Here is a 14067-nt window from a genome sequence, read left to right as displayed (position 1 = left end):
CCAGTTCCTGACTAGCCACTTGAGCTTCGGCCTGCCGCCGCATACCCTCAAGAGTGGGGCACGTCCTTTGTGCTTGACAAAATTCCTCCCGGGTAGGCCCTCCTTCCACTTGCCAGTCAGCAAGGGTCGGCAAGTCCTCCACAGGAACGACATCTACCTCCGCGGACTCCGGGGCCACCTCTGCGGCCTCCCCATCCGACTCACGGGGCATGTCCTCTACCACCTTCTTCTTCCCACGTTTGGGTTTGGGTTGGGCCATGCTTCCAGGCTCCAACTCCGGGTGAGTTCCATGCCGGGCAGCCATGGACCGCGTGCTCGCGCAAGTCCACCCTGGTAATCCCAGCATCTCAGTGTGAGCGTGAAACTCGACGTCCTTCCATTTGGTGTGCTCCAGGTCGTTCCCTAGCAAACAGCCCACAGGCAAGGCAGGGCTCACAGCAACTCGCAGTAGGCCTTTGACTCCTCCCCACTCGAATGGAACACGAGCCACTGGATAGTGACTCAAACTGCCGTCAGCCAATACGGCCGGATGGAACTCCTCGGGGACTACTTGGTCTGGGGACACCAGCCGCCGCACGACAGTGGTCATGCTGGCCCCTGTGTCCCTCAGAGCTTCCACCTCCTCCCCATTAATTCTCACCCTCTGCTGATATTTAGCAGTGTTCGGGGGCAGGGACACTACGGGGACCACCTCTCTATCCCCGAGTGAAACCAGTGTCAGGCCTGTCCACTCCCCTTCCCTATCTAAGGGCAGCTCCACCCCAAGCGCTATACTACTCACCCCGGGACTCTTCACGCCCGATGGGGCTGGTGGTCGCTTGCGACACTTGGGATCTCCTCTGTAGTGTCCAATCTCCCCACACTCGTAGCACCGCACAATCCTTGGCTGCTGACTCCTGTCAGGGTAAGTGGGTCTTGTGGAATTGGACGGGGGTGGGGTTCCTACTCCCTTCCCAAACTTATTTTGGGGAACTTTCGAGAACTCCACCTTTTTATCTCCCCCCTCTTTCTTCTGGGGGAAACCCTGTCCGCCTTTCGAGCCATCTCCCCCGGGGCCCTTGTGAGACACCCGGGTGCTCACCCAAATATCTGCCTCCTCCGCAAGCTCTCGAGGATCCTTCAGCTTGCGGTCCACCAGATGTTGGCGCAGCTCCGGAAAGCTCTTATCCAAGAAGTGCTCCCTTAAAAAAAGATCGTACAACCCTTGGTAGTCCTGTACATCGCTGCCACGCACCCAACCATCTAGTGCCTTCCTCGCATAATCAAAAAAATCTACCCATGTCTGGGTGGACAGCTTATGGCTGCCACGAAACTTCTGCCTATACTTCTCGGGGTTCAGGCCAAACTTCTTTAACAAGGCCTCTTTCATGGGGGCGTACTTAACCTGATCCGCCTTGGCCAAATATAACAGGGTGTCCCTAACAGTGGGAGGTATATACCGGTAGAGACCACCTCCCCAGTTACTCTCGGGTACCCCATGGGCCGTTAAGGCTACCTCGTATGCCTCCAACCACTTCATGATGTCATCCCCTAATGTATAATTGGCTATGACTTCTTTGGGTAGGTAGAATTTTGGTTCTTGAGGTTCCCTGGGTATGCTGCCACCATTGTCTTTGTTAGACGCGTTCAATTGGAGGGCGCGTAACTCCAGCTCTTTTAACTGAAGCTCGTGCGCCATCTTCTTCTCCTCCATTGCCCATTTCTTATTCTCTCTTTCTTGTTCCAATCTGGCCCTTTCCCTTTCTTTTTCCTGCTCTAATTTGGCCAGCTCCCATTTTAATTGCCTCTCTTCCCTCCTGTCCTCGTACTCTTGTGGAGACGCGCTCCTCCTGGACCCTGTCCTACTACTGGCCCCAGAACGTCTTCCTGGGGGCACATTCTCAGACATGTCTACATTCAAGATGTCTAGGACTTCCTGGGCGCTCTCCCCCTGAGGTGCCTCTGGCGCTTCCTGTCCCTCATCCCCTCTCCCGTCTGGGTGGGCTTCTACCCATGCCGTAATGGCGGTACGGAGTTCCGGCCCTTTGGCCCTCCGCATCCCAGGCACCCCCAACTCCTGCGCGAACTCCCTTAGTTGCTTCGCTGTGTACCCCTCGAGGTCAGCTAACCGGGATTCCATTCCGGCAGATGGGGACCTAGACACTAAGGAGAAAATTCCTAGGGTGTAGGCAACAGTCAATAGCTAACCAGGCTTCTTGCACTCTCTACCTGGACAGTGGAACTAATGATCCAGCAACAATGGTTTCTGAGCTGTGGAACAAAAAAAATGTAGGATAGGCGTTTAATTGTGGCGCCCTTCGCCTCACGGAAGGGTGCTGTATGGTCACAAGTCCCAAGGATCCCACCGCTGGCCACCAATGTAGGAACCTGGGGTCACCAGGCCCTATAGGCGGTAGCGTGGCGCGAGCCGGTCGGGCAACCAGAGGGCTATGTGTTAAGCAACCATACACCACACGCTTCTCATGGACTGGAGTCGCACACAATAAGGGACGCCACACCGTTTAAATTATGCAAATACTTCAAGTTTATCCAAGTATAGCTGGTCAGATGCAGTTCAGGAAATAACAAGGTAATACATGAATCATAATACCATTGTGACATTACATTCGACACTCTGGGTGATATCTATGCAGTGCCTAACCTTGTTCTAGCGCCATGCGCGCTTACGTAAAGTCTTTCCCTGAACCGGCCGTCTAACTAAGCGTAATACTTGAAAGGGGACACATTGGGTTCACTAACATGGCGCCTGTAGAACTGAGCGCTCCTCGTGATCAAGGGCCCCTAGGACTGTGAAGCAAGGCATATAAACATAGCGCTACGCGCAATCAGTTGCATGTGGATACGTTTGCGTAGAACATTTAATACATCGCGTGACTCGTAATCAGTCGCATGTCATTACCTTTGAGCAGAGCATATAACACAGTGCGCTACTCGCATTCCTGGGCATGTGACTACTTTCGAGTAGAGCATATAACACCATGCGCTACTCTCATTCCTTGGCATGTAATTACTTTCGAGCAGAACATGTAACACAGTGCGCTACTCGCATTCCTTGGCATGTAATTACTTTCGAGCAGAGCATATAACACCATGCGCTACTCGCATTCCTTGGCATATAGTTACTTTCGAGCAGAGCATATAACACAGTGCGCTACTCGCATTCCTTGGCATGTAATTTCTTTTGAGCAGTGCATGTAACACGTGGGGTTACTCGCCGTCCCGGTCTCTCCGGCTGAGGAAGCAGAGTCAGTGGCGTGAAGCGCCACACGAGAGTAATGTCAGTCAGTACTTTGAACGGCTTCCAGCGGGGAAGATTACGGGACTTGAGGAGCGAGTCCCTATGCTCCGGTGCAGTTCACAGAGCACCGCGCTCAGTAACACAGGAGGGGGGACACGGACAGGATCCCTCGGCGGGGTCTCTCCGTCGCGCAGGCAGGGGAGGGGATTCCCACGGAGGGGACAACCCGGGCCAAGTGCGGTGTGGTTTCCAGACCAGCAGGGGGCGCACCAGGGGGGATCTCGGCCTCCGGGCTTACCTCCGTCTCTGCGTCAGCAGGCGTCCGTCCTCACGACGTTGGGGGAACTCGGCCCCGACCTTGCGCTTCTCCTCACACGGCTGCGACGGCAGCGACGGGGCCCCGGACTTCGCCTGGGCCTCGCGACACAGCAGAGCACTCTCCCAGGCCTCCAGGCCGCGGCGGTGAGCGCGCTGGCTTCGTCGTCGCAGAGGGGGGCTCAAATTAAGGATGGGGGTAAAGTGCTCAGCGGAGCACGCTGCCGGGGGTCCCAGACCAGGGCAGGGAGCGCGGGGGTCACAGCGCTAGTACCTGGTCGATCCCCGGTGACCTGGCAATCGGCTTAGTATTTTGTTCACTAGGGTAGCTTGGACACGCAGTCTCAGCTCTGGCATTCAAGGCTTACAGCTCGCTCTTGTCATGCAGTCTCAGTTCTTAAAGTTAGGTTTCAGTTCTCAGTTGACAGATGAAGTCTTTTGGCGCAGATGTATCTGGCGCCCTTAAGGGGTTCTGTTACAGGGGTAGGGATGGAGAGGGCGACTAGGTCCTTCCTAGTCAGGCTGGCAGAGAGTCTCTGGGTCCTCCTACTACTGGGCAAGATCAGTGGGATTCACAGGGCACCTCACTCACTTAAGAGGCAGTACCTAAATCCTGTCACTCTCAGAGGCATAAGTCCCTGGCTAGGCCCTACCGCCTACACTCCTGGTGGATTCTTCCAGCTCTGCTTCACCCCAATGGCCAACTCACCACAAAAGCTTCCCTCCCACTCTTAAGTAGCCCTAGGTCAGGTGACCTCTAGCCAAGGCGGCAAAAGTAAAACCCCACCTCCCTTCTAGAAGGTTCCAGCTTCTTCCAGGAGCTTCCCCACTCTAACTATGGGACAAAAAGGCGGGCTGGTATCGCAACATTGTTGTGGGTCCCAGCCAGCTCCTGGCAGCTAGGGTGCTACTATGAAAAACGACCACCCTGCAGTAGCAGGGGTCTGTGGCAGCCATCTTGGGAGAAGGGAGCACCTGCACCTTAACACTGCCTGGCAATGAAAAGGCGCCCGGAGACCTAGTCCAACATAAAAATGAGGGTGGAAAAAAATGAGGCACGATACAAAAATAGAAGGGGAGACCACCCTAGGGCTGACAGGTCCAACATCAGTCCATTGAGAAGAACTCAAATTTATTCCCAAAGGATTTTGCCAAGTTGCAGAACATGATGTCCTATAAAATCACCTGAGATCTTTTCTGTAAAAGGACTGCTTGTCTTATTTTTTCTTTATCTTTTTTTGTATTAAACAGAGCAAGTGGCAAACTCCATAATTACTATAATATTCTTCCATTTTTTAGGTAGATGCTATTATTGCACTTCTTAAAGGAACAGTAATGACCAGGGCCTTTGAAGAAACGAAGCATTTTCCAATGGATCACTGTCTGCAAGGTAAAGAGATTCATTCTTAACAGTTAATTTTAGCAATACTTAATTAGCAAGGGGGCGTGTCTAGGCACTGGGATTTTGATTCTTTAAAATAAATTGTTTTTAAAAATAGCATATCTTAGAGTAGGTGCCTGACTTTAATTGCCACGCAGAAGAAAACTCAAGGTATTCATGGTGGTGACACCAGATACTTTCAAATCTGTGGAAGATGAAGAGGACCAAGCATATCCTTTTACCTTTTTCACACTTGGACCCTTCATTGTCTTTTACTGATTAGTATTGTTATTTAGTTTGGACTCAGTCTGCTAGCAAGTTCATTTTTGGAGGTTCTTGTACTCCTACCAACGGTGCTTATGCTGCTTTTGGTCCTTTTTAAAAAAAAATCTGTGTTATGTACCTGTCTGGAATTATTTCACAAATCGATCTTTTATCGACGTTCAACTAAATATTTTCAATTATTTTTTGGAAATTGATTTGTCATTCTTGGTACCTTAGATGATCCTTATCCCTCTTCCCAAAAACATAAATTATGACATTACACCCTTGTTCCAGAGTTGCTTCAAGATGTCTTTTATCCTGTGTTCAGGATGTGAGGCCTTCCTGTGCTAATATCTTGCATATTTACTTAATATTTAGAGTTCAGACTCAAAGAGGAATGGACGATAAGGTGCAGGAGCATGATTCAACTCAGCATCCAAGAAGATCCATGGAACCTTCCGAACTCCATCAAGACGCTTGTTGAAAGTATACAAAAGTTTGTTGAAGGTTCGTAAATATGAAAATATACAATGTAAGAATAGTGCAACTTCACCACTATCCATATAAATGCAATCATTCACCGAAAATAAATTTTGGTTTTAACAACAGTTTTGCCATAACATAGTACTAATCCTATGGACTGGCTCTTTATGGCATTAGACTATGTAATACTATCCTACATAAAATAGTGTTAAACAATGGACACCATTTATATTAAAGGGCTCATTAGTACCCTCCAACCATATTCTTCTTTCTTCAGTGTTGTGCAAGCGGTATGTATGTATAGATAGATAGATAGATATCGTCACACATTTAAAAATCTGTTTGAAATAGGATGAAGTGGATGAAAATAAATAAAATATACTAATATTCCATTTATATATAGATCTTAAGGTAATTCTCTGGGCAAGGCAGAATACCATTAGTAAAAGTGTTATTAAACTGAAAAGATTTCTAGTTAAGCCTCCTCTCAAACCCTCAAGTATGAAGTTCTTCCTTTATTCACAGCCCAAAATCAACATCTTTTAGAGACGTTTTTATTTCTATAAGACAACGCACTGGAATTTATATGTGACTGTATTTACCTTACTCCTAAGTCTAAAACAGTTGATTAAACTTCACTTGCACATTTGTATATCACATTAGCTCCTTCGTCTTTGTGAAATGTTCATTTTGGATTTACATGACACAATTCATGTGTTCCTGCTGTACAGATCTGCAGGTTTGACACTAGTCCTCCTGCCTGCATTCAGGTTTTCGCTGCTCTCTGTACAATGTGTTGCAGACCCTCTCTGGTTGCTTCTTTGGGAGGTCCAAAACATCCTTATTTCCCCACCCAGGCACTTGAATATTTGCTCCCTTTCTTGCAGTTACAGGGATGTACTGTGCATGGTTCATTGGAACAAATTATTCAGCTGTCCCTCTCCGGGTGCTTCTTCTAGAGGGTGCCAGGGTTAAGGGCAACCCAATCTGGACCAAGTGGCTGAAGCCAAGTCTACCATAACTTCCTCCTCAGTATCAATTATTCATGGTATTTCTTTACCTGCCTTGATTTCATCTTGCTTGGTCATAATTGTATTCCTGTCTGGAGGGAATGATTGACACATGCCTTCCCTGACACTTCAGTTGCCCCTGAGGGACATCGGAAAGCCATCCATGTGTCCATTTTGATTTATTATTGCCTAATGATTCATCTTAATCTGAAACCAATAATACTGATTTCTCTGCTTTGTCTTTCAGATGGTGAGAATCAGCTACTTTTAGCTTTGCTAAAATGCACAGGTGAGCCTTCATATTTAATTTTTTTGTATGGTTAGCTCAAAATGGGTGTGTACATCCCAATATTTTGATTTCAGATACTTGCCCATGGATTAATTGTACTACTGCATTTATTGACAACTGGAAGGTGTAAATCGGGCTAGCAGACTTCCATTAAATTTGAAAAAAATGTGGTTGCTTCAAACACAGAGGTAACATGATTAATTGTCTCATGATGGAAGTCAGAATTTAGTTTAAGTTTTTTTAGAGTGTATACGTTGTTTGGGAACATGAGCTAATGAAACCTATAGAAGCTGAACCCTATTGCACACCAACAAGGAACCTGCACTCTGCCTTTAGGGAGAAACCTGTGTCAATGAATCTCGAAGCCGGAAAACCAAAAAAAGAACAGATTCCATGTGATCCACAGATTCAGGGGTAGTTATGGGCCCAATTTAGCTTGAGAGTGCGACTCAAGTACCTCTTCTTCAGACAGCATTTAAACACAAATCTGTTAAAGCAAACTTTTCAGTTGAGTACCTGTGACCTAGGAATACATGAGCGAGTAACGTAGGAGAAGGGTTGCACTCTCTAGAATGGCTAGCCTCCTACTTCATTTGATGGACCGTGATATGCATGTGATAAACCATCACTATTTTCCCTCCACTCAGGAGCATGTGTCTTGCTTCTCCAGGGTACCCACCTGGTTGTACACTATGGGAGCAATCAACCTTCCTGACCTTGAACATGACTTTGAACTGCAACATTGATATTTTATATTCAGTAACGTGAACTCCTTAGAATGCTGCATACCGGCCAAGGCGTGCCCACCTTGGCCGGTACGCAACATTCTAAAGAGTTTTCTAAAGTCACCATTGCATATGCCAATGTGTTCCGAAGTGGCAGCGATGTGACAGGTCGACACTGTTTAAAACTCCTTGAAAGTATAAATATAGATTCTCAATAGGCTATTTATTAAGACGAATTAACAACACGAAAGTTAAGAAATTTGTCAGCGTATTGAATTTTGATATTGTTTTGAAATGTTGCATTGAAGGATGACCTAGGTAATCCCAGGTCTGTTGCCAAAGTTTGTTGTTTTGATCCTGCAGTGTGTAGTTAATTCATTTCACTGTCCTTACACTACTTCCCTTTTTGTTTAAGGGTGAAAACCTCAGTTGTGATTGCATAAAATCTCAGATATCTTGGGTTCACCAGCAGGCTCTCAGATTTATTCCACTTGACCCACAGTAGTTTTCCAGTTGAGTATCCATTAATTTAGTTTCCGTAAAATTGTTGGCTTATTAGGTGGTCCATGATGACTGCCATCAATTTCTCAGTCATTATCATTGTAGGCGGTGCATCAAAATTGAGTGCAATCCCCACAGAACTGAATGAAGAGAAAGGAATACCTGATGTATACTAAGAGAACTTGAAAATCAAATATATTTCAAACTCATACTTAGCAGTGTTGCTCTGGCATAAATGACCTAGTGAATAGGAAGTCTTTCAGCTGTAGATGGGTTTGCGGGCTTTCGGTCTGTTGCATGTGACACTGGCCATTGAGTCTTCCCGCAGAGTAAGAAAGTGGAGAGCATTTCTGCACATTGACAGTATTGCCCAAATTTAATCAAGCCCATATGCAGTCCTCCTAGTGTCAGGGTCCTAGATTTATGCCAGGGTCGTTCAAGTGCAGCCACCCACCCAGAGACTGACTATCACCGTTAGTGGTGGAAGTTGTTCTTCACTGGTGTGACTTCACTTAGATGGATGTTTACCTTCTGGGCTCTGTCTGGCGGCATGAAAAGCAAGCTCTGACAAAGCCGAGTGGTCTGGCTTATGTTTGAATCCTGATTGGAACACTAAATACACCCTGCTGCAGTTAGAAATGAAACCAAAACAAAAAGGTATTGCTTTCTGTATACAATGTATCTAGGAAATAAATGTAATTTGTGATGATGCCGAGTAATGCTTGAGATGCTAAACAGTCCCTAATGCATTGCAATGCAAGCAACTGATGGGAGGCAAAACATGTTTTACCAAGCAGCCAATAGCATGAGGATGAAACTCTTCTGGGTGGCAGCAAGGCCCATTCTATGTATATTTTAAAGAATTTGTAACTATATGCAGGGCCACTGGAATTATGCGATTGTGCGCTTATTTTCGCATAATTATAGGTTTACTGCATTTTCCACATAATTCATCATCTTCCGCATAATCTATAGAATATAACAACAATAACAAAATTCTAGTTCAAACAGTTCAAAAGTTAAGTTACTAAAAATGAGGTGCCATGTGTTGCCCCTCAGTGGAAGGCCTTTTGCACAGCTGGACTGGTCACCTTTCTGTTGCTTATTACTATATTTTGAGTGTGAAACAGGTACTAATGAAGAGTAACCTATGCCCAGACAGTGTTTCCAAGTTTAACAAGCATTTGCAATGCAATAGGTCTCGCATTAATTAAGTTTCAGCTATTGGCATTGGTAAATATTGCAACACCAATTGCAACAAAGGTCTATAAATTGTAGGCCAAAAAAATGTGTATTTATTTTTGTAGCAATGGTGGCATGCTGCGCTTTAGATGAATATGTTTAAAAGTAAAGTGCGCCTTACTGCGATTGCTACAATAGTTAATTGTGGATGCGTTAACAATTGATGTGTGCACTGATGGCTGGTGGTGTGTGTGCCGGTAGAAATTGTGCACTGATGGCTGGTGGTGTGTGTGCCTAGTGGAAGTGTGCACTGCCGGCTGGTGGTGTGTGTGCCTGGTGGAAGTGTGCACTGCCGGCTGGTGGTGTGTGTGCCTGGTGGAAGTGTGCACTGACGGCTGGTGGTGTGTGCCTGGCGAAAGCGTGCACTGACTGACGGCTGTTGGTGTGTGTGTGCCTGGTGAAAGCGTGCACTGATGGCTGGTGGTGTGTGTGTGCCTGGTGAAAGCGTGCACTGACGTCCGGTGGTGTGTGCCTGGTGGAAGCGTGCACTGATGGCTGGTGGGGGTTGTGCCTGTAGAAATTGTGCACTGATGGCTGGTGGTGTTTGTGCCTGTAGAAATTGTGCATTGGCGGTGTGTGTGCCTGGTGAAAGCGTGCACTGACGTCTGGTGGTGTGTGCCTGGTGGAAGCGTGCACTGACGGCTGGTGGTGTCTGTGCCTGGTGAAAGTGTGCACTGACGGTGTGGTTGTGTGTGTGGTTGTGTGTGTGTGGTTGTGTGTGTGTGGTTGTGTGTGTGTGGTTGTGTGTGTGTGGTTGTGTATGTGTGGTTGTGTGTGTGGTTTTGTATGTGTGGTTGTGGTAGTGGTTGTGTGCTTGTGTGTGTGCTTGTTTTTGTGTGATTGTGTGTGGTTGTGGTTGTGTGTGTGGTGTGTCACGGGGCAGCGAAGGGAACAGAAGGAGAAAAAGGCACCGAATCACGGGGGCAGCGAAGGGGACAGGAGAAAACAAGGCCTGAATCCAGGACAGTTTTTCAAGTTATCTAAGTAAGATAAATGAACATAGAATTACTATAATAATTATTTAATTAGTGGTCATATAACAACTGGCCTGGATGTGGCTTTCATGATTTTTTGTTGAAAACTCTTAATTTGACCTGACACACCATATCTTGCCTTTTGCCTGCCAGTAGCTAGTTACATGGTCCACTTTCACATTCTCAGCCCAGTGCCACATTATCTCTCCTAATGCCCAGCTAGTGTTGATAATTGACATTTGGTGGGATGTGCACGTCAAGGACAATTCGGCCTTTCTGTCTTACACGAACAATAAACTAAAGCCAGTTCCAACGGTGATGAGAACATCTGTTATTTATAGCACTTAGAAGTGTCAACCCCTGTGGTTTAAGGGTGTATTTATTTAGAAGTAAGTTAACACGAGTTTTCTAACCACCTACTCTTAATGGAGTCAAGGGCTAGCAACATACAAGAGGACAATGAGACATAACGAGAGAGGCCACGTGAATGAACCAGGGAGACGCCATTTATGAATGGGGTAAATTATTGCAGATCAAAAAGCCTGCATGGGTGTCTCCCAGAGTGTCACAATCCACAAAATCAGCCAAAAGATCGCCCTGAAAGACACGGACACAGTGTACAAACATTAGGAGGATTAAGTAAAAGAAACATGTGCGCCGAGGACACCCAGCAGCCAGTTCGAGGATCCATACAGTGACGCTGCCCTATTTGTTCTGGAATAATTGTGAGGTTCACGCGCGGATGCCGGCTATGTGTTACTGAAACGTTAACACACAGTTTAATGTGCCATCAGCTCTGGGATCGAGTGTGCTGCTGACCCCGGAAGCTGAGTACGGAAAACGTCCGCCTGTGAACCCTGATGTGCCCAGGCGCCTCTGTGTCTCTGAGGGAGATGTACTTTTCACACTCGTGATAATTGCCAGGATTCACTGGTGGGCAAAAACACTCAAACTTTAGCTGCACAAATCAAATTTAAGTGCAAAAATCACATTTGGTGCAAAGTAAACATAATATTACATTTAGAAGCAAAATCCCATTTGCGTGTTAAGTCAACATTGGTGCAACAGCAACCAGAGTGTGGAACATTTGTCAGGGAAGTGAAACCAGATGATTTCAATTCAAGAGGAAAACAAGACAAGCCCGGCAGAGCGTGGCGCGCGCGCGCTTGGGGGCGGGGGAGCGCATTCCAGGCGGGGGAGCGGACCCTTTGAAGTGCTCCCAAAAAGCGGATTGCATGGCGGCACGATGCGCGTGATTGTGCGCGTGCTAGCCATGCAATCCGCTTTTTGGGAGCACTTTTAAAAGCCCCTATAGTCTCGCTTAGCGATCGCTTACGCGATAGCAAGGCGAGACCTAAAAATGACGAAATAATGAAGTAATACTTTTACAAAATGTGCCACATTATGTCACATAATTTGCCTTTTCTTGCTGCAGGATTTACTCAATCCTGCCACATAATTTGGCCCTCTCCTGCCGCATAATTCCAGTGGCCATGACTGCACATCATGCAGACAGCTGCTCATACAGAATTTACATCAGTGTAAATGTAAGGGGAGATACAGCAAAATAGTGCTTTTCAGGCACCATTGTTATGAGGCCTCCTATTTACAAGCCGACTAGAAAGATTAATAAATTGAAAGTTAGTTAAAATTGATTTAGGAAAAGTAGCCTATTGTCCTATCTTCTATTTTGGACATTTTATTTTTATTAAAATAAACTATGCTGACTGTGTTGCTTATCTGGAGGCAGATACGTTTAATTAATGCCAGTAGACTAAGATGCACTGTTTTCTAGAATTTTGACAGTTCTCATAACTAATAACCTTTTTCTCACTAGAACATGGCAGCTGTCTAGTGACCTTGAATGAACTCTGGAGCTGAAGCCATTATTTCACTTTAACACAAGAACGAAATTAATGTAAAAAAAAGACTTCAGATACTACAACGTACTGCAGTAGATCAGTAGATACATTTTTAGCTTGACACCCTAACACTCTCCCTTTGTTTCATCATAATCCGTCCATAGATCCATTTTTTCACTTTAGGTACCACTCTCCAAATGCACCCTCAGCCCTGCTCTTGTGCACTTATCAGAGAAGATCCAGAGATAATATCCTATAAATCACAGACAACTGCCAGCAGTGCTTAATTTGTTAAACATAAAAATACAAAAATAAAAAAAATAAAAAAATAAAAAAAAAAATATATATATATATATATATATATATATATATATATATATATATATATATATATATATAAATGGAAATAAATATTAATTTTGGAGCAGTAAATTCATGAATTAATATATTTAAAATGTATAATCATGCAATAGGACAGCAATTAATTGTTTAGAGTGACTGCTAACAATAATGAATTAGAATTATGTTGGTTTGCACATTTCAATATGGCGTCAATGAATTTTCAAATCTAGTCCTTTCTTTGTTTTGATGCACCTTGTCTTTATTTACTTCCGCTTCAGAGACGTTAGCTGACACTGACGAAGGCTACGGCTGAAACGCGTCTGTTTTGTTTAAAGTTTGCACCGAAATAAATCCTTACCGGATTGAATACCAACGGGAGTGCTGGTCCTTTCTGTGTGTAAAAGCAACAGTGGAGCGTATATATATATATATATATCAGGCTCAGTGGGGGACCAAAGTTTTAAATAGCACTCGAACTCGGCACTTTTTTTTTCCCCAATAAAAAACATTTAATGGCATACACAGCTTTGCTTCCCAGTCTTTTACCGCATGCGACCGCAGCCTTACGCGTTTCGTGGCTTCACTTCGTCAGAGGCTGCAGCGGTCGAAGGAGCATGCCGGGCCACACCTTCCTTTTAAACCCACATTATACGCTGTAATTCAGCGGCTCTGAATGAGACGGTACATCAGGGTTGTGGGGGATGTAGTCCGTTAAATATAGTCCTTGGATGGATGCTCCTGGAATTAAATGCTGAGTACAAGCTCTCCATCAGCCCCGAGAACAAAGCTGTGCTAAATCCTTGTGCCGGGCTCCACAACAGATCCCCACAATGCTGGGACCCAGTGGCCCCCTCAACCTGGGGTGGTGCTCACTCAGCGACTTGGACGGCCGCTCAAATATCAGGCTCAGTGGGGGACCAAAGTTTTAAGTAGCACTCGAACTCGGCACGTTTTTTTCCCCAATAAAAAACATTTAATGGCATACACAGCTTTGCTTCCCAGTCTTTTACCGCATGCGACCGCAGCCTTACACGTTTCGTGGCTTCACTTCGTCAGAGGCTGCAGCGGTCGAAGGAGCATGCCGGGCCACACCTTCCTTTTAAACCCACATTATACGCTGTAATTCAGCTGCTCTGTATGAGACGGTACATCAGGGTTGTGGGGGATGTAGTCCGTTAAATATGTGTATGCCAGTCGCCAGTATATAGTTATAGTTAGGACCGTGTTTCCATAGGAAATCCGTAACATTCTATTTGGAATAACTTTGGCGCCGATTGACGAATCCTCGCGAAATTCTCAAAATAGGTGGGGCGCTCCGCTCCGCTCCTTCCCTGAAAGTCTCGGGGGAATTCGTCAAGCGGGGGCTGAGAAAAAGGGGGGTCCCAAAACGCGCTTTCCCCATGCATTTTTCCATAGGACCTTTAGTCCGAGCTACAGCCCG

General features: G+C 45.9%; 1 protein-coding gene across 1 annotated transcript in view; it reads left to right on the top strand.

Annotated features, from left to right (window-relative positions):
- Positions 1–14067, top strand: part of PREX1 (phosphatidylinositol-3,4,5-trisphosphate dependent Rac exchange factor 1) — an 824667-nt gene that overhangs the window by 751651 nt on the left and 58949 nt on the right. Inside the window, exons 30-32 of the mRNA XM_085619426.1 lie at positions 4853–4943; positions 5577–5705; positions 6939–6980. Coding sequence (XP_085475552.1) covers positions 4853–4943; positions 5577–5705; positions 6939–6980 — 262 coding nt within the window. The remainder of the gene's footprint in view (positions 1–4852; positions 4944–5576; positions 5706–6938; positions 6981–14067) is intronic.

This window comes from Triturus cristatus, chromosome 7 (genome assembly GCF_964204655.1).
Source record: "Triturus cristatus chromosome 7, aTriCri1.1, whole genome shotgun sequence".
Taxonomy (NCBI): Eukaryota; Metazoa; Chordata; class Amphibia; order Caudata; family Salamandridae; genus Triturus; species Triturus cristatus.
The sequence above is the reverse complement of the archived record's forward strand: the minus strand, read 5'-3'. Positions and strand labels throughout refer to the sequence as shown.